The sequence below is a fragment of the Colobus angolensis genome, unplaced genomic scaffold (genome assembly GCF_000951035.1).
Source record: "Colobus angolensis palliatus isolate OR3802 unplaced genomic scaffold, Cang.pa_1.0 Scaffold103, whole genome shotgun sequence".
In the NCBI taxonomy this organism is placed as follows: domain Eukaryota; kingdom Metazoa; phylum Chordata; class Mammalia; order Primates; family Cercopithecidae; genus Colobus; species Colobus angolensis.
In genome coordinates, this window is record NW_012111253.1 from 2,394,035 (window position 1) to 2,415,288 (window position 21,254).

Here is a 21,254-nt window from a genome sequence, read left to right on the forward strand (position 1 = left end):
ATCATTTAACTCCCTCTTATAAGTGAGAACATGTGGTACTTGGTTTTTTGTTCCTGCATTCATTTCCTAAGGACAATGGCCTCCAGAGCCATCCATGTTCCCAACATGATCTCTTTTTTTTATGGCTGCGTAGTATTCCATGGTGTATATGTGCCACATTTTATTCATCCAGTCCACCATTGATGGGCACCTAGGTTGACTCCATGTGTTTGCTACTGTGAATAGTGCTGTGATGAACGTACAGGTCATTGGCTTCATTTTTGTCTTTCTGCTAACCAGCTCACAGCTACCCTGTTACCTTCTTTAGGTCTCTCCTGACACCACTAAAATTGGGACATTTTGTCCATAATAATCACATTGTCATACAAAAATAAAAGCCAACCAATCCACAACAAAAGCACTTCCATCGGTTCCCTGATGACCACAGAGTACAGTCCAAGCTATCTAATTAGATTTGTAAAACCATCCATAATAATAACCCAGTCTAGCCTTGTTCCCCACTGGTCTGTTGGTTAGAACATTGCCCCACTAGCCTTCTTGTGGCTTGTCCTTCCTGGCTGCATATCTTTGCCCTTGCTAATCTTGGTGCTAGATAGAATGCCCTCCCTACTTCATCTTGGGCCTGGAATTTTGTATGTATCCTTCAAAGTTCTGAAAAAGTGCTCCTTCCATTTAAGGCCCCATCTAACTATCTCTGTAGGGAACTTCCACCTTTCTTTTTTTCTTTTTTTTTTTTTTTTTTGTTGAGATGGAGTCTTGCTTTCTCCCCCAGGCTGGAGTGCAGTGGTGCGATCTCGGCTCACTGTAAGCTCCACCTCCTGGGTTCACGCCATTTTCCTGCCTCAGCCTCCTGAGTATCTGGGACTACAGGCACCCGCCACCATGCCCAGCTAATTTTTTGTAGTTTTTAGTAGAGACGGAGTTTCACCGTGTTAGCCAGGATGGTCTCAATCTCCTGACCTCGTGATCCACCCGCCTCAGCCTCCCAAAGTGCTGGGATTACAGGTGTGAGCCGCCACCGCACCTGGCCTGGAACTTCTACCTTTCTGATTCCACTGGTATTATTGAGAGAACCATTTATTTTATGTTCCAGCAGCATCATGAACTATATATCCTATTATGAATCAGTCATATGCATATATTTTTATCTCCCTTTTTAGAGAGTGCCTTCCTGAAGGGTAGGAGTCATGTTTAGCATTTATTTAATATCACCCAGGGCTGGAACTGACTATATAATTTGGGAGGCCCATAGCACAATGAAAATGCAAGTTCTTTTTAGAAAAATTATTAAGAATTTCAAGGTGGTAATAGCAGAGCATTAAACTCAACATGGGACCCTTTTAAGGAGTATGGGCTGTAGGCCTGCACAGGCGGCACGCCCATGATGCCAGCCTTGCCTAGAGCTGTGCATACAGTACATAATCAATGACTACTGTCAAATGAGTGGACACAATGAATGAATGAATGTATGATTAAATAAGTTCAATTCTTTTAATATCATCCTTTAGTTTGTGCAAGATACTTTGTTCCTAAAACTGAAGTAGGAGAATGCTGTAGGTAAAGATTCTCAGTAGTTGACTAGAAAGCACTGACTGAGCAAAGAGCTTGTTGCTGTGTAAGTATTAATCACAGGGTATATTAAAGGATAAACTTAAAAAGAGTATGAAATCATGGCTCTCATACAAATATAAAAAGAATATGTATGAACCATTTTACTGAGCTCATTATTTAATGAGGGAACCAGAAAGATGTTACAACTGTTTCAAAGGAAAATCCAGAGTAGATATATTTTTATAGGCCATTAGGAATGCTGAAATAAGTTTGCTTAATAAATGGAAAACTGGCTTCTTCCACAGAGGCAGAGGGAAGTCAACCTCTACCAGACAGAATGTGAGCTTCTAGGGACAAAAAATATTTACATTACTATCAGTTTTCTACAAGACAATTTCTATCTCTACAGAGTTGTAAAATAGCCTATAGGGTCAAAGCAATGAAAGGCAGTGATAACTCTGATTGATGAGGTAGTCAAGATACCAGCTATATTTCAGTCTTTCACACTTTTTGTATAGGAGAAAGGTAGGCTATGCAGGAGAGAATGTGATCTTGTGATACCAACCTCCTCACTGAATATGAACACCCAGAACTTGGGGAAAATCATTTCTATTAATAGCTGTTGCTTCTCTTGTTTCTCTTGTAATTGATACTGCTTTTGTTGAAGAGCTTTGAAGGAACAGTTCTTTCCTTGGAACAATCAGGGTGGGAAGGACTCACTTCACAACTAAAGTAGAAGTCTTGGCAAGGTCCTTCTGGAGCATTGTTTTTCTTGGAAAGACTCCCAGTTTTGCTCTTAAGAAAATGTGTATAGTTGTAAGTACTTAAACATTACAAATTTTAAACTACAAATTCATTACAAATATTTAGCCATTTCAAATAACCAAATATACATAATGCTTACTAGAGTATGTGTCATTAAATATGAACCCATTCGTAAATTAAATTTAAGATTTTCTCAATCTATGTACGTCAATAAAAATGTTGCTCTTTCTCCCGGGGCCAAGCCTGCAATACAATTAAAACAAATTAAAATCTCACCGGGAAAATAAGATTCTCTTATAGAGCATTCTAGCACCTTCCTACTCAAAGTGTGGTCTTTAGAAGAATGCTTGTTAGAAATGCAGTGTCTCAGGCCCCACATCAGAACTACAATATTAGAATCTGTTTTTACCAGTATTCAGGTGGATTGAGCTTTTTATAGTTCTAGAAGTTCTGCTCCAAAGTATTAAGTCCTGAAAGTCACCTCTAATGTCTTTGATGTTTTCACAGGAATTGCCTATCTGTTTGCCAAAGCTTATCTAGTTTCTAAGAAACCGCAGTACCTGGACACATGTATTCGGTGTGGGGAACTCACTTGGCAGAAAGGCCTGCTAAAGAAGGGGCCTGGGATTTGCCATGGAGTAGCCGGCAGTGCCTATGTCTTCCTGCTGCTCTACCGGCTCACAGGAAACTCTAAATATATCTACCGAGCTCAAAGGTCAGCTGTTCTTTATGGGTCTCTTTTTTTTCAAAATTTTAATCTAATTGTTTTTCTGAATTAGTAATACAGTCACATGGTTTGAAAAGTGTAAAAATAAATACATCAGCTGTGCCTTGTAGCCATGCAATTGACTTACCCTAGAGACAGTTTTTTGGTTATCTTCCCAAAGATATTCTGTGTACATGGTGTATAAGTAAATGTCTTAATCCATTTGAGCTGCTATAAAGGAATACTTGAGAGTGGGTAGTTTATCAAGAAAAAAGTTTCCTTTGGCTCATGATTCTGCAGACCGTACAAGAAGCATCACTAGCATCTGCTTCTGGTGAAAGCTTCAGGAAGCTTCTACTCATGGCAGAAGGGGAAGGAAAACAGGTATCACATGGGGAGAGAAGAAGGGAGAGAGGAGGAAAGTGTCAGGCTCTTTTTAACAATCATCTCTGGGAACAAATAGAGTGAGAGCTCACTCATTACCAGGAGGATGGCATCAATCTGTTCATGAGCAATCTGCCTCTATGACCCAACCGTCTCTTGCTAGGTCCCACCTCCAATACTGGGGATCAAATTTCAACATGAGATTTGAAGGGTCAAATATCTAAACTATAATATATATATATGTGTGTGTGTGTGTGTGTGTGTATTACGGGGATATTTAGGTTATTTCCAATATTGTGTACTACAAATAATGCTATGATGACTAATCTTGTGCATATATCATTTGCACATGTATAGGTATATCTGAAAGATAAATTTCTAGAAATGAAACTGCTGGGCTATATATATATATATAAAATTTGTAATTTTGACAGACAATATAAAATTTTCCTCTATAGTTTATTCCCTGTAAACTTGATAAAGATGGAACATCTGCTATATACCAGACAACATTGCTTTAAATAGATATTACGTCTGACTGGTAAGCTGGGTAAACTGGGCCAGGAGGATCATAAATGAACTATAAATAATCTGATGAAAAGCACAAGTAGGGGCTTCCCTGAATGCAGAGTGGCATGAAAGTAGCATTCACTTTGAAGGGACTTAGAAGCTGTCCATAGTCATGAATGGTTACAAAAGATATTGTTTTCCTGTGTGGCACTTAGGTCTTCTAAGCCAGAGTGGTCTCTCATGCCCACCCATGTAGTCTGGTTCCCATGAATCTGAGCTGTCACTTGGCAGAGGTGGGAGGGGGTGCTAGAGTAGCCCCTGTACCATTGTGAAGATTCCTACTGAAAGTGTACAACTGATGATTATCAAATTGATTGTGTGACATTTAACAAATCACTTATTAAAATGAGCTAAGTGACTGCTAAGTGACCTTTAACAAGGTCACGCAACCTTTAACAAGTCACTTAGCTCATTTTAACAAGTGATTCTCAGTTTCTTCATTCATAAAATATGGAAAATAGTGCCTACCTCATAGGAATGTTTGGTAGTTTAAACAAGTTAATATATGAAAAATCATTTAGAAATAATGCTTGGCGCATAGTAACTGCAGTGTAAATGTTCATTGTTATTAGTATAAATTTGAGTTTTGTAATTCCAGACTTTTCTTTATGCATAAATGTATGTTCACATAAATGTATATGTGTACATATATATTTTAATGAGCTCCTACTACTATATATGTATAATAGTTCTATATGTACTGTTTGTAGCTTATAATTTTATTTATTTATTTATTTATTTATTTAAGAAAGGGTCTCACTCTATCACCTAGGCTGGAGTGCAGTGGTATGATTTATGGCTCACTGTAGCCTGCAACTCATGGACACAGCTCAGCCTCCTGAGTAGCTAGGGCCACAGGTTCATGCCACCATATGTGGCTGATATGGTTTGGATATGTTTCCCTACCAAATCTCATGTCGAATTATAATCCCCAGTGTTGGAGGTGGGGCCAGATAGGAGGTGATTGGATCCTGGGGACAGAGTTCTCATGGATGGTTTGGCACCATCCCCTCTTGGTACTGTATAGTGATAGAGTTCTCAAGAGATCTGGTTGTTTAAAAATGTGTAGCACTTCCCTCTCCCCTCTTGCTCCTGCTCTGGTCATGTAAGATGTGTCTGTTTCTCCTTCACTTCCTACCATGATTGGAAGCTTCTGCGGCCTCCCCAGAAGCAGAAGCTGCTGTGATTCCTGTACAGCCTACAGAACTATGAGCCAATTAAACCTCTTTTCTTTGTAAATTACCCAATCTCAGGTATTTCTTTATAGCAGTGCAAGAATGGACTGAAACAACAACTACTAATTTTTTTTATGTAGAGAGAATCTCGCTATGTTGCCCAGGCTGGCCTTGAACACCTGGTCTTAAGCTATCCTCCTGCCTCAGCCTCCCAAAGTGCTGGGATTACAGGTGTGAGCCCACCACCTCCCCGCTATGTTTGCAGCTTATTATTTTAAATGAACAATTTTTAAGGGACGTTCTTTATTTCATTTTGTATGAATCTGTCTCATTTTTTAAAAATGGCTATGTAATTGTTCACTATGTGTGTACCATAATTAACCAATCCTTAAATAATGGACACTTGACATTTGTATAATCTTTACTAATACAAACAAAATTTCCCCAAATATCCAATATATATATTTCTGTGCACTTATGAAAGCACTTGTCAGAGAAATTTTAGAATTGAAGTCATTAGGTCCATAGGTATTTCTTGGTCTATAAATAGCCTGTCTTTATCCTTTGCCCAGTTTTTTCCCTGTTGTGATGCTTCTATTCAGGATTGCAACTCTTTGTCAATGCATGCTTTAAATATTTTCCTGCTTTGCCATTTCTCTTTTAATTTTGTTCGTAGCCTTTGTCATACCAAAGTTTTAAGTGTTTTTCTTGTCAAAGTTTTCAATCTTTTCTTTAAAATTTCTAGATTTGTGTTATGCTTAAAAAGACCCTTTCCCACTTCAGGATTAGAAAACTATTAATTTACACGGGCTTGTAATAATTTTATGATTTTGTTTTGACATTAAAATTTTTTGATTCTTCTAGAAATTACTTTTTAAATGGTCTCGGATAGGTATCTATTTTTGTTTTTTAAAAAATTCTAATAACATCTGTTGACCAGTTACCCTCATGATTTGAAATTCCAATTTTTTAATAAACAATTTATATAAATATATGAGTTCCATAGTTTCCCCATATTCTACCTATCATTCTCTCATTTATTCTTTTAATTGTATTTTAGAGTCAATTTGTCATATTTTAAAAAAATCTTACAGAAATTTGATTGGAATTTCACCGAATTTATAGATTACTTAATGAGAATCAACATCTTTAGAATATTGAATTTTTCCATCCAGAAACATGGTATACCTTTCCATTTATTTAAGTTTAAACAAATGTCATTGGTAAAGTTTTCATCTTGTGAAGAAGGTCTTGTATGTTTTTTGTTAATTTTATTCCTGGGTATTTTATGTTTCCAGGTTTATTGTGAGTGGACTCTTTTCCTTCATTATATTTTCATATCATTTATTACTGGTATTTATGAAGGCTTTTAAAACATACACATCACTGAAGTTTATCAATTCTAATATGTAATTTTTCATATAAATATAGACTGTATCTTATAAGTATTTTACTTTTCATAAATATCATAATAATATATCTAGCTGCCTTAATGAACTCCATTACTGTTTCTATTAGTTTATTGATTATATTGGGTTTTCTAAATAGATACACACATATCTGCAAATAACTATGATTCTGTTACTTCCTTTCTCATGTGCATGGTATTTTTTTCCCACTACATGGTTCTTCTCTGTAACAATGCAACCCTATAACAATGTTCACTAATAAGAGTGATAGTAAACTGCTGATTTTACTAGGAATGCTTCTATGTTTTACCATGGTCTTTTATATTCACTTCTTATAATGTTTATCATGTTAGATTATAACACTTCTCTGTCCAGTGTAATGCAATGGCTTCCTATATGATTCAGAGTAAAAGCCAGTCTTTCCTATGAATGAAAGGTCCTACATGATCTAGCCTCCCATTACCTCTCTAATCTCATTGCCTACTCTTCTTCCTCCTGGTTCTCTCTACCACTGTGGCTTCCTTGTAATCCCATTAGGATGCCAGGTACACTCCACTTCAAGGCCTTGGAAGTTTTGGTTCCCTCCACCTGTAATGTTCACTTTCTACGTATATCTCCTAGCTCCCCCATTTCATTCAGACTTTCACTCAAAAGTCACGTTCTCAGAAAGGCCTTCCCAAGTCAACTTATCTAATATTTAATGTTTAGAAAACATAAACTATTTTTCGTGATATTTACATGAATGCACTGAAGGGCAAATACTAACTTATGTAAGTCTTCGATTTGAAGCTCCATTGTTTAGGAAATCTGTTAATATAATTGATTCATGGTTTCTTAATCTCCTTAGGTGGAAGCCAGACCTGTTGTTTCACAAATATAGAAAAAGAAAGTAATTTTGGATATTATCTAGGGTAGTGGGATTTCACCTTTGGGCTAAATTTCATCAGAAATGAATGAAATTCATTTATTACCTATAAAGCGTATTAAAAGGGATCAGAACAACCCCTCTATTTTCTTTTTTGTAATTTTTAATATTTTATTTTTTAAAAATTTGTGTAAATGTATGGGATTCAAGTGTAATTTTGTTATTTGGATAGATTGTATAGTGGTGAAGTCAGGACTTTAGGGTATCCGCCACTCAAATAATGAACTTTGTACTCATTAAGTATTTTCTGGCAGGCCAGTCCTAGCTTACAGAGTCTTGGATATAAGATTTAGGGTCCAGGTCTCTTTAGACAACTTACAGTTCTCACTAACATGTAGAAGACTGGAAATGTGGAGGTAATATCTGAGTATTCTTTGGGCATTGTGTGAACAAAAGTTCTCTGAAACGTAATGTGTAGGAAAGAGACTATTCCAGTGAACAGTTTGCAAACAGAGGATACACAGCCTGTGGTGTAAAATGAAGCAGCCTTTCAGGGCTGGGTTTTATAGCAAAGTTTCCTGCCCAGGATCAGGTCCTTTTATGCAAATAAAGGATTGAAACTCAGTTCTGATTGGTCAGTGCAGCTGAGCCCTGATTGGCCATGGCAGGTGACTCTGATTGTTTGGCTTAGGTGTGTTCTGATTAGTTACTTTCCAAGCTCAAAACCAGAAGTCTCTGTCACCTGTTTCTTCCAAATGGTGGGTGGAGGGCTGGCATATCTTGGCACTCACAACAGGAACTGGTTGGAGAAAGAAAGGTCCTGTGATGCTTTTACAGTGTCTTTCTCAGAACACAGAGTACATGATCACTCCCTCACCCAGCCATAGCTGCCTGGTCCTGTTTTAACTTGGAGCACCTCAGTTTGCCAAGGGGAGCCCATTTTGTCTGTTGGCTAGGGGCATACTTTAACAATTGCATGTTAAAAAATATGTACCTCCCTAAAATGAATATTACTTGGTTGTCACCTATTATTTTTTAACATACAGTTGGATTTTATGGCTGCAGAAAAATATTTGACAACTTCTTAATTTTCTTTTATGCTTTTTCAATCACTCAGGTTTTCTACCTCTTCTTTTTGGTAGTGCATATATTTCTATAAAACCATCTAGTTCTTAAGAATTTTCAAATATTTGACATAGAGTTCTGATCGTATAGTTCCATAATATTTTTAATTTCCTATCTCTGTGGCTATGTGCCCTTGGTGATTTCTAATGCTTTTCCTTCCTGGTCAGCTGCACCAGTGTTTTTTCTATCTTGTTAATCCTCTCAAGGAACTGGCTTCTGGTTTTGCTTATTAATTTTTTTTTGTTTTTCTCTTTTGTTTTCCACTTTTACTTCCTTTCATTTTGTTATGTTCTAGAGTTTATACATGCTTAATTAGAAAGCATTCCATCATTTTATTAATAATAATGGTAACTCACAGATCTATGAATTTTCTTCTACATTCAGTTTTGGTCATAATGAGTTTTGATATGAAATCTTTTCATATTTTATTGTGTCTTCTATTCTTTTTAGTTCTGTAATTAGCATGCTGACTTCCATTTTGACTGAGAAAATTTTAGAAAAAAATTTGTTTAATTTTGCACCACTGGATCGATTTTTGAAACATTTTTCACAAATAATAACGCACAATACAGGTCAGAATACAATGAAACTGCTACTCTCAGACATTGCTGGTACTATTTTAAATTGCTATGTATCATTTAGAAATTATTTTGAAAAGCATAGAAAATATTTAGCATATTTTAAGTGAAAAAATACAGGATACCAAATCATATATACTTTAATAACATGTAATAATGCAACAAATAAATGAGTGCGTGGGGGAAAGGTCAGAAGAAGAGCTAGCAACATTGTGGGTTTCTTTTATACTATGATTTTACAAATCGTCTTTTACATTTGTGTTTTATAAATCTCCTTTTATTACATGTTTATGTAAGAAGTAATATTTTCGATTTATTGAATGCTTGCTATATTCTCAGAGCCTGATATATGATATCCTTTATCTTTACATATAACACTATCCAGTTCTGCAACTTCACCATTTTAAAGTCAATTTGAGAAATTTGCCAAAGCCCTTGCTCTTTCTACTATACCAGGGGTTCTTAATCTAGGATTTGTGAGTTTGCTTGACAAAGAGATTGTATCTGAAACTTAAATGTAATATTTCCTAACTTTCTGAATGTAGGTAATAAGTCACAGAAGAATTATTAGTAGCTGTGACTTTGCAAACAATAGAATTCATAGATATTCTCATGTCATATTACTCTTGTTGCAGGTATTGTAAAATATGTTATATTCACATCATTAGCTAGAAATGCTAGCAGTTATTAAATCCACTATTGTACCTTGGCATTTAATGTGTTAGCAAATAATACATATGTTATTATATCCCAAATTTGGCTTTAAAATTTTTGTTGTGTTTTAATATAATTATTTTCCTTTGGAATCCTGTGTGGTTTATTTTATATACTTGAAAACTTTTTTTCTGAGGAGCCCAACTGAAGCTATATCATGATGCTGGCTATATTATTACAAATTTAGAAGTAACTCTTATGATGCATTAATATTCTACTGTTTAAAATTTTAAATTCCATTTTTAAATTGTTGCATATTCAGAAAAACAGTTATAGAAAAATTGTACCAAACAGAATTACAATCTGTTTCCTGCTGATATATATATATCAGCAATATATGTATATATATATACTTTTTTTTTTTTTTTTTGAGATGGAGTCTTGCTTTCTTGCCCAGGCTGGAGTGCAGTGGCGCGATCTCAGCTCACTGCAAACTCCGTCTCCCAGGTTCACACGATTCTCCTGCCTCAGCCTCCTGAGTAGCTGGGACTACAGGCGCCCACCACTATGCCCGGCTAATTCTTTTGTATTTTTAGTAGAGACGGGGTTTCACCATGTTAGCCAGGATGGTCTTGATCTCCTGACATCGTGATCTGCCCGTCTTGGCCTCCCAAAGTGCTGGGATTACAGGCGTGAGCCACCGCGCCCGGCCTCCTGCTGATTTATTTTAAGCTGCCGTATGTAATTCCAAAAGCCCTAAAAAAAATCAGATAAATAATTACCCTTTGTAAGACCCCCTATGTAGTAGCAGTAACCTAAATTTATGACAGTATCAGTGCTTGGGTCTTACTAAGCTGTGAACTCCAGCCTCTGGATTGGTGATTATTTGTGTTCTTGATGGGAATGAGTAGAGCAAGTCAGTAAAAAAAGATGATGTAGGTAATGGCACTTTGGAAGCTGTAAACTACTATAAAAATGTTACTTGTTAAAAATCATCTGAATAATATTTGTGGCAAATATGGGTAAAAGAAAAAAGGTCTTTCATAGGGAATTTAGAGGCCTGTGATTTAATTTAAGGTGGATGTCTCAAAAATAATCTGTCTTGTAGCTGCGTTTGCTATTTGATGTTATCATTGTGAAAGGTTGCTGCCTTTTCCTATTCATCTTATTCCCTTGTTTGCTCACAGCACAGATTGTATAAAATCTTGCCCATTTATTTTCAGTCTCTGCTTTTTGTCACATATAAATGAAAACCCAGCTCAGAAGTAATATGCCTGCAGAAACACAGCATATTTACTTTTTTAAAGGAACAGTCACAGATCACTTTGCTTCTTTTCAAGATAAATAAAAGTAGAGCAATTTATCTGTCTTTTTTTACTTTAATTACTGGATGAGAGAAAGAATGAAATCCTTGAAAATTCCAAACTGCTTTGCTTTGCAAACTCTAAGAATAGTTGGATTTGCTTGCCAGCATAATTTGTTGTGAAACATACACAGTTATATAATGGATCTTCTTCTTTTTTTTAACAGAGAAAATGTGTTTCTTAAAATACTTAATTATATAATTCTGGAAATAAAATTATGCTAAAACTTTAATAGAAGAGGAAGAAGCAACCCAAGGTCCATAATATGGAAACACTCATGTAAACTGTTCATATTTTCTTCTTCTCTTAGGTTTGCTCAATTCTTATTTACTGAGGAATTCAAGGCCGGTTCTCGGGTCCTTGAAAGTATATACAGCTTGTATGAAGGCTTCTCCGGGACAGTGTGCTTTCTGATTGACCTGCTGCAGCCCAATCAGGCTGAATTCCCTCTCTTCAGCGTCTTTGTTTAGAAGGCTCCATCTTCCACTGTGGCCCTGCAGAGATCCCCTGAGCCAAGCCAAGGCAGTTTCCACATAAGCCACATTCAATGGTATCGCAACCATGAGCCTTAACATTGCCACCAGAAGGAAGGAATCAGGCAGGTGAAGGCAACATGATGCCAGATTTGAGAAAGGATCTGCAAAATAAAGATACCACAACTCATCTCAAAACTGCAGAGATTTAATGTTTCAGGGAATAGATGTGAAACAAGGGATCATAGGAAAAGGGGAAAGAGAAATGATCTGTTTTTCAGTTATGACATAGAAAACCAAACTGCAAGTGTGGACTATGACAAAAAAATATGCTAATACCTTTGCAATCTCAATGAGAATTTGACCGTTTGTGTGTGCCCTCTACCCTTAAATTCAGAAATAAAGACAATCAAAAATTAAAATAATTGCCCAGCTAAAAACTGCTATGAGGGATGAATTGTCAGGTTGCTGAAGTATAAAAATAAACTCTTGGTTGTCCTGTGCTTATATTTATTGAAATTTATGTTTTTTACTGAGTAAAGATATTTGCATATGAATCTCCATTTTTTTTCATTACCCTGGGCAATTTAAAGAAATCATATAATAGCTTAGTTCAGATACTAAAATTTGAAGTTTTCTTAGACCTTAGAACGTCTCTTCTCCTAGTTCCTTTTTTTCCTGAAAGCTCAATTAGAATAGCAAAATTTATAAGCTAGTAAACTTATACTATAGCAAGTGTTGCTGTCAAGTGTTTTTCTCCATAGGAGGTGTGAACTGTGTATTGTCTATTATTAGTAATTTTTAAAATGCCTTTATGTACATAATCTTGATGGAGCTATTGGCTGAACTATAAAATATACTCTTGGTAAAAATTACTAATTTCAAAGATCAGGGTAACCACTACAAAGATGTGTCATTTCTGCCTTTGTTTAGGACAGGGAGACAGGCTGGGGAAGTTACCAGTGATTGTGGAAATAATTTTGCTCCATTTTATACTATTAAATGAAGAGATGAGTGAATTCTGTGGTTGGTTACCTTACCTTCCAAGACACAGGATCCACTAGAAATTGGCTGTAATACTCATTGAGCCAAGTTGTCATATTAAATTCAACCCTGCTGTAAACACATAGAAGTTGTGAAATTGCTTCAAGTAAACAGTGGTTTGCAGAACACTATAGGAGCATCTGTCACTTCAATATGCAGAGCATGAGTTGACCCTTTTCCTAGAATTTGGTCAGTGGCAATTGCATATATCAGATTGAGTAGGAAATTGTGTACTTTATAAGACTTATTTAAATAGGCATTAAATATTTGGATATATTATGTGTTTGTGTGTATGTATGTGTGTATTCCATATTCCATATGTATTCCCATGTGAATCCAAATACTTATTCTTTATTTCAGTAATTCTTAACTTGAATCATGGACTTTGGAACGAGTTAGGGAACGCTTTGTTGCCTACAAAGCAAACCTACAAGTGTGTTGGTGTGTGTATGTGTATGGACCAGTTTGTTCGTGTGTGTGTGCTCATTTTGCGGGGATAAGGGTCTCTAGCATTCATAACATTCTCAAAGAATCTGACCAAAGAAAGGCAACAACTATCTTTGTGTATTTTATGACTGTGTATGTTTGCACTCATTGCAATAAAGTAGGACAAAATGATTTTGAAATGCATACAACTTTTAAGTTTCCTGTTTCGTTTTTACATCCTCAGACATAACTGTATCAAATTGGCCTCAGTTGTTCATCAGTGAAAATGCTCAGTTTGGGGTGATACCACGTAAATAGCAGCTTTCAGATGACTCCAGATTGGGTCCAGAAGTTCTTTCATATAGGCTGAATATAATAACCATCCTATATACAGAGCTTTATGGAACACATGCAGTTTTTATCGTCCAAGAACCCCTCCAGATGTGTTTGGTAAATGCTCCAAAGTCTCACAGCTAGAAAAGGACAAAACAAGGATTCCAACCCAGGGTTTCACTTTCTAAGTTTATTTATTCAGTATTCTAGACTAGAATCTGGGGATACAATAGTGAACAAAACAACCTTTCCCTCAAAGCTACCTTCTGTTTCCATTTGCTGTTCTTTCACAATTCATCCTTGAGACCTGAAACCTAGAGCACTCAGAACTGATACCTAGCTCATTATCATATCAGTTCCATTTCTAGTAACTTCAGAAAAACAAGACCACTTTCGGGCCTATCTGCCCTTTTAAGGTCTGATAGGTCTGATGATGATGTGCTAACCATTATGAAAGACAACCCCTTTTGTGTGTCAAATCTAAGCAAAGACCATGTTTGAGTGTTGTCTTTATGAAATGACATCTCGGTAAATTAGAAACAATAGGCTTGTTTAGCACTTAAACATGTTGATGAAGCTTTTCATTTTCCTGAGAGAATTGTAGATTTTGGAAGGTCCTCTTCTATATTATTTTTCCAAGAAGGGGAAAAAAGATCCTTACATTTTGCTGTAGGAAAGTGTGGCATGTTACTTCTTATTTAATTATCCAACTTGCCCCCCTTCTCTGTGGTAGCATTTTTAATGTAGTACTTAAGCCTGTTGTCTCTTAAAGGCTACAGGGGCATTTTCACCACCACCAGTATAACTTTAATATTATTTACTATACATAGCGTGAGCAATTATAAACCCTGAAGGTAATAGTGGAAATGTGTGAGGATACATTGAAAGAGTCTCTCAGTAACGGGGAGACTGCATTATACTTTGATAGCAGGACGTTTTGGAAACCATTACAACTCTGTGTATTTTGTTTCATTAATGTAATTACATACCATCTCTTCCACACACACCCCAAAATATTATATATTTTTATTTTGTCCAAACCTGTTTCAGTCATCAGTTTGTAGTTTTTTACTTCCACTTGTAACTTGATAACTGAGTAGAACAGGGGTTTGCTAGAGTACATTTCCCTGTGCTTCTTTAGGTAGTTGACTATGCTATTAAGGTAACAGTATTTACTTACTGATAACTCGAGAAACAGTCGTTTTCTTGGTCTGTGCTAAATTGCATCTCTTCCAGTGGCAGCTTATTTCTTTAACTTTTTTGACATATTAAGATTTTAATCATGGTAATGCTGAAATTGTTTCAAATTTGAAAGAGCAAATGTCAGTAATTTCAATGAAACAAATGTGCTTGTAATTTCTAGCCATGTTAAATGAACACACAATTAAAAGGAAAACCATTAGTAGTGCAAAGAGCCCTGTGCTGGAAATCTCAAAGTCTTGCTCTGCCACTTTTAGGGGCCACTATAGTAATAATAATAATCACCCTATTTACTTCACAGGATTGTTATAAAAGTTGTCAATGATAAAATGGATATAAGTGAGTCTTTTAATGTGCAGATGCTTTATATATTTAAAAGGGATGTTATATTTTACCCACTATATACATAGAAAAATCATGCCCAGTTATGACTTCCAATAAGCATTTCCACCAAATAGAATCTCTATATGTGGATGTAGTGCTTGAGGTCTGGGTCACTAGATGGATAAAAACCAAGTGTACATTTTAAAATATTCTACCACCAGTCCTGAGCACAGCATTTTGCCTTGGAAGGTTCTGATTCAACAAGACTTACTACATGGGAATAGACTGATTTAGCTCAGAAGCTCCTTTTAATGCAAATATTTATTTTGCTTGCTGAGAACAAAAGATTACAGTGCCAATAACTCAAGAAAAGGAGCAGGCAAGCCAGGTCTGTAGAGAGAAAATGAACTGGAAAATAAAGTAATTCTGGGGTGAGTTTGATCTGCACTTTAATTCAAGTCTCAGAACCATGTGACATATAGTGATCAAAATATACTCTCAATTGCATATTAGGCATTCCTTTGGGGACCTGGGCTATTTATTCAGCACTGTCCCAAATTAATAGCTAAATGAGCCTCAAATTTGCCGAGCCCACATAATATTGGTATAAATTTGGCAAGGAAAGCAAATGAGAAGGCAGGCAAAGGGGTGGGTGAGGGGAAGCTTGCTGAAGCTCAGTATCTCAGAGTGAGTTGTGGATGCATGTTTAACACTGTAAAGAACCAGTCCATTTTTACCCATGAGTTTTATTGCTTTCTGGGACCTCTAACCCAGCACCACCCCTGATTCACCAACATCTCCTTCTTATCCCCTTTAAATATTGTAGTTCACTGTGATATGTTTTTTCCTGTATCTGCTCTATCATGTGACCTCCTTTCGCCTGGGAGGGCAGGTTTTCTCCTTATCTTTTCCATCCATGTCTGTTTTTAGCTAAGAGTTCCAGCCTCAATAAGGCTGGATTACCCTTTGGACAGAAGGGTGGACAACCTCAAGGTCAGCAGCAACAGAAGTTGGGTCTAGTAGTCAGATCACAAGTGAATGTGGCTATTCATGAGAATAGGGTGGTGGTGGCATTTATCCTGCTTCCCCTCCATAAATAAACCTGGTAATTTTATTTTTAATGTTACAGAAAAGTTGATGCTACATTAAATGCTTGACCCTCATCCATCATCATAAATCTCATACTGGACGTGCGATCTCTTTTCATGTTTCTTTAATTGGAAGTACTAATGAATCGAGGCCTGGTGGATGATGCCTTTAGTTTTTTGTTTTATTTTCTTTTTGTTTTCTTGAATCATTGAAACTTGTCATTTTTATCTAGACTCTTCCACAAATGGCAAAGTCATTTATCTGCAGAATTCCCAGACCCTTCTTTTGCCTTTGTGCACCTATTAATTACCCCTTCTGAACTCAATTTGAAAAAATCACTTAGAATAACCGAATCACCCATATTTTTGTTCTTTTGGGGTTTGGTGAATTATGTGGATTAAAAGAACAGACTATCCTCTCTTCTTTTTCTCTTTCTTCTCCCTGTCCAATACTCAGGAAGAAGAGGGAGAAGGAGGTAAAGATACATGAGGCTTAACTACCCAGGGTTATGAAAAGAGTTTGCAAAGACTTTCTGTTTGCTTCCCTTTTGGGTTTTCTTAGTCCCTGTAGGAAAAAGTTTATCCCTCTGTGTGCAAGTGTGTGTGTGTGCAAGTGTGTGTGTGTGTGTGTGTAAGTAGTTGAGCAAAAAAGAATGAGACGGACTTAAGGAGAGTCAATATCGCATATGAATCAAAAGCCGACATTTAGCTATTAGATAGATCTCAGTGAAAGGATATGTTCAAGCTAAGTTGATTAAGTTTATTAAACTTATTTATTAAGCTTGACTAAGCTTATTAAAACTTCTGCCAGGTTGAAGCCATTAGTAACCATCTGTAGAAGATAACAGCCATGAGTTTCACAAATACAGCAGCAGTGTCTGCTAGAATCGTGATGTGAGCCACGAATGCAAACCACATATGCAATTTTCAAATTTTCTAGTAGCTATATCAAAACGGTAAAAAGAAAAAGATGAAATTAATTTTAATAATGTATTCAACTTAGCCTTATATATCCAAAATGATAGCATTTCAATATACAATCAATATACAAACATGAATGAGATATTTTACATTTTTGTACTGAGTCTTCAAATTCCAGTGTGTATTTTATACTTCCTATACATCTCCAGTCTCGAAGTAGCCACATTTCAAGTGTATAAGAGCGCATGTGAGTTGGCTATTGTATTGGACAGTGCAGGGCCTGCATTCCCTTCCTGGTTCCTAGTATTGATAAAGTCTTCCTACCTTCCTTTGTTGTTACAGGAGAAAATGGAAACAGAACCTGCCTATTACATGAGTGCTGCACTATTTCCCCAAATGCAGCCCAGCAGTACCAAGAGCTGCCCTGTGGAAAAATTTATTCTGTGATTAAATAAGTTAGGAAAGTTTTATTATTTTACCCCCTTTTGAAGATTACATGATACATTAACATTTTAAAGATTGAGAAAACTCTCCTGGGTAAAGAAACCTGTTTGACGTTGTTTAGTTGTTGAGTTCCGTGTCTATAAGAATCCTAGAAATTGCCACAAGTGTCTCTCCATAAGAAAAGCTTTGTGTTTTCCTCTCTTTTTCCACTCCTTTTGGAAATGAATACAAGGATAAATTTCTATTTATCCTTGTATTCAGAATCACCTGAGAACAATATCTCTTTTGTTCTAGAACAACCACCTCCTAAATTGAAACCAACAGATGGCTTTAAAGTCTTGCACTTGGACATAGATCTTCAGAAAGTACCAAAGTATATACCTTCCTCTTATTCTTTCAGAAATGGTGAACACTCTAAAAAGATGTGGAGGTGTGGTGCGGGACATCTGAATGTGTATATGTGTAAACACCAAATACATACAGTTTCTTAAGTAGAGTAATGCAATTCTTGCTGATGTTTTATTTTTATATTTTGCGTGTGGTGTTAATGTACATACTTTAATGTGTACTGTTCTAGTAATATGTATGAAGTAGCTGTGACATAGCAGTCAGTTTTAAAGATACAGACTATAATTGACTACTGTCAGTCTTTAACAAGTGATCTTTTTGCAACTTGGTTTTAGTGGGGTCTCTGATGCTGTCCCCATAAATTTCGTTTTAAAATCTATGCTTAAGTGGCAGTTACCAATATAATTAATTCTGCTACTGAATTTGGTTCATGTTGAATGTGGTAACCCATATATGTGAATATATTCAGACATGTGGATTGATTTCGATCATCAGTTTTGTCTTTGTGTTTTAGGACTTTGCTATTTCAATATTAAAGATGTCTTTTGAATACTGTAGCAGCAGTGGAATCCCTATGTTCTTGAAAATGCCAAATGTAATATGAGTTGCATATAGACTCTTCAGCAGTAGAAATTAAATATTCTAAGTGCAAAAGTTCGGTTTTAGAATCTGATAAGGAAGGACGGCCCAATCTTTAAAAAGGTACAGCTTTCTCAACTTTGAACATCTGGGGGAACTCTACTTGGAAGTCTGAGTTTTAATATCTTTAATCCAATGGCTCTAAGTTAACAAACATTAAAAAATGGATTTTGTAGAATCAAATTATTAGGGGGAGCACTTTGCAAAGCCATATACTGGGGAATATATACTGGGTCAAGCACCACATGTTAGTTTTGGAATGTGTATTTCCCAGCGAATAGAATTTACTGCTCCAAAAAGCTTTCTTGGCATAATTCACAATACTTACAGAAATATAACTGTATCATTGAAAAAAACAAAGCTCACCTTCCTAATGATACATTTCACAAACAGCACATTAGGGCAATTTCTTACTTATGGGGAGGTACAAAGAAATACTCTGTCAATATAGTATAACTGCTTATTTCAAATTGTATCTAGGAATGAATAACTACTATTATTTAAAGTACTATTGAATTTTGAGGAACTGATCAAAGAATTAGTATTATTAATAAAATTGTACTCTTTGCAATATATTTGCCTTGGCACAAATGCAGAGTTAAAAGCATAAAATTTATTAAAAAATTACCAAAATTAGTGATTGGTTGTTACTACTTTAAAATCCTACTAATTTCTATTAGCACTAAATCAAACAGCAGTTATCTGTTGTACACAAGTAGAATTTTGGAAGACTCGGACACAAAATGTAAGCCTTTTAAAAAATGTCTTTTTGCCATAACAGGTTATATGACCTCTTGCTAATTGTTATATTTCCTTAGGGGCACTTCGAGGCTCTTTCAAAGACATCTGCAGCAATTAGGTCTAAATTTAGAGTAGAATATTTTGCCACATATTTTACTATATCACAAAATGTCATACTACTGTATTTTATAATAAAACCAAATTCTCAAGTATTCTAATATGTTACATATTAATACACCAAAACATCACTTTCTATAAGTCTATTATTATGTACATAATATTTTAAAAAATAATGGGTATTTTGGTCCTAGTGAAAAAGTATAATGCAATACATGACATTAATCTTTAGTCAAAACCCACTGAGGTGTCTGACAGGGAAACTAGCAATCATAACCTATAAGGTATATATTATTCTCAAGGACAAAATGGCAAATGATAATATAGAAAGACGTGATCACTGGAGCAAGTTAGCTGGTGTGCAGACTAAGAAGGATCAACTTGCAAATGCTCATCAGAATTTAGCTTTTGTTATTGATTGTTTCTGGAGGGGATAGTACTAGTCAGTTGATACTGCTTCCCTTTCATGTGGGAGTTTGCTCACAGCCCACTGCATGGTATAGTGAAATCTCTTTATAAGCAAGATAGAGTCAGAAGCTTAGCGATGCACCTTATGGTTTTTACAACTGCTGTTACAATGTTCTAAACACTGTGATCTTTCCAAATGTGTTTTCTGTATTCGTTTTGTACTGTAGAAAATAATTCGCTATAAACTGGACTTCATAGTGTTTAAAGCAATGTTATTTATTGGCTTATTGTCCCTCCTTATAATACATTTATGTACAGTGTACACTTAATGTAAAACCTGTGATAATCCTTTGCCTTAAAATAAAATCTAATGCTAAATACTCGGTGTACTGATTAATAATTCTAAGCTACCAATTTTTTCTTTAAACCTAACCACGATGTCAAGTAAAACATTACACAAATACTCTGTGGAGTGTTGCTGCTGATTCTGTATTTGTGGTAGTGTATGTATCTTGGCCCAGGACATGGTGGCCTTCTGTGTTCTATAAATAGACATTAGTAATCCTTTTAGGGAAAGGGCCTGCTACCTCTCAGCTGCTGGCTGAATCTTTCCTTTAACTCATAAATGGATTTTCTCATGCCACATAAAAAACAGAAAAACAGCCCACCACATTCTCTCCCTGTACCTTTTTTTGTTTTGATTCCTTTTGAATCTTTACATTCTATTTGTGTTTACATTATTTTCCTAAATAGAAAAATGCCTGAGATGCCTGAAGATTGAAATCCCCCAATTTCAACAAGGGCAGAGGTCTTATAATTATTTAAGTCTAATCCGTTTATGGAACCTGAGTTTTAGAGAGATTTAGTGGCTTGATCGAGGTCTGAGGGACAGGGGTGGGCTGAGTACATCCTGATACTAAGAAGATGGTGGAAAGTTCAATGGGCTAAAAGGAGTTGTGTTAGTCTTGGTGCTGGCACACCAATAAGCAGAGGTCTGCCTTGGAATAAAAAAACTGCTTCCTTATTAGGCCCTGATCTTTGTCCTGAATCACTTACAGTTATAGAGGAATACACTTTGTAGGCAGTTTTTCTGGGAGGTAAAGATTGGTTCTTAGGGACGATCTTTGACGCTTTTTCATCACTGGAAGCAATGCTTCAGACCATTGTATTTGGAACACAAAGGGACATGCTCACATGGCACAGTGAAACGTGAAATCTTTTCCCACTTGGTGGTGGATGCATGACAATATACTTGCACTTTGAAAAGCCTATGTGTGGTCTGGTTATTTTTAAAAGACCGGAAACGCTGGCCCTTTGAAGAATCACGCGTTTCCTCGGCCCAGAAAATAGACTGGGCTAGAAAGGCGTCGGGACTCCAATTCTGGGCCTGGGTGGTCGCAGTTTTTCAAAGGGATGTGAACGGTTTCCCAAGATAGGACCCAAGGGACTCTAGGACCCAGAGGCTGCGCGCGACGCCCGCAGGGCCAACTATATCCTTTTGAGCTCCCGCGCCACGGCCTGAGCCGTCTCACGACGCGGGTTCGCGGCTCGCCAGGGGCAGGTCACCACAGAGACGCAGCCGGCACTGGCGAGCGAGCGAGC

The 21,254-nt window shown here is 36.3% G+C and overlaps 1 protein-coding gene across 1 annotated transcript in view; it reads left to right on the top strand.

The window, feature by feature from the left end:
* The window catches only part of LANCL3 (LanC lantibiotic synthetase component C-like 3 (bacterial)), a 101,957-nt gene extending 88,664 nt beyond the window's left edge, over positions 1 to 13,293 (top strand). The window contains 2 exon segments of the mRNA XM_011941952.1: positions 2,824 to 3,031; positions 11,457 to 13,293. Coding sequence (XP_011797342.1) covers positions 2,824 to 3,031; positions 11,457 to 11,616 — 368 coding nt within the window. The 3' untranslated portion in view covers positions 11,617 to 13,293.
* The last annotated feature ends 7,961 nt before the right edge of the window (positions 13,294 to 21,254 follow it).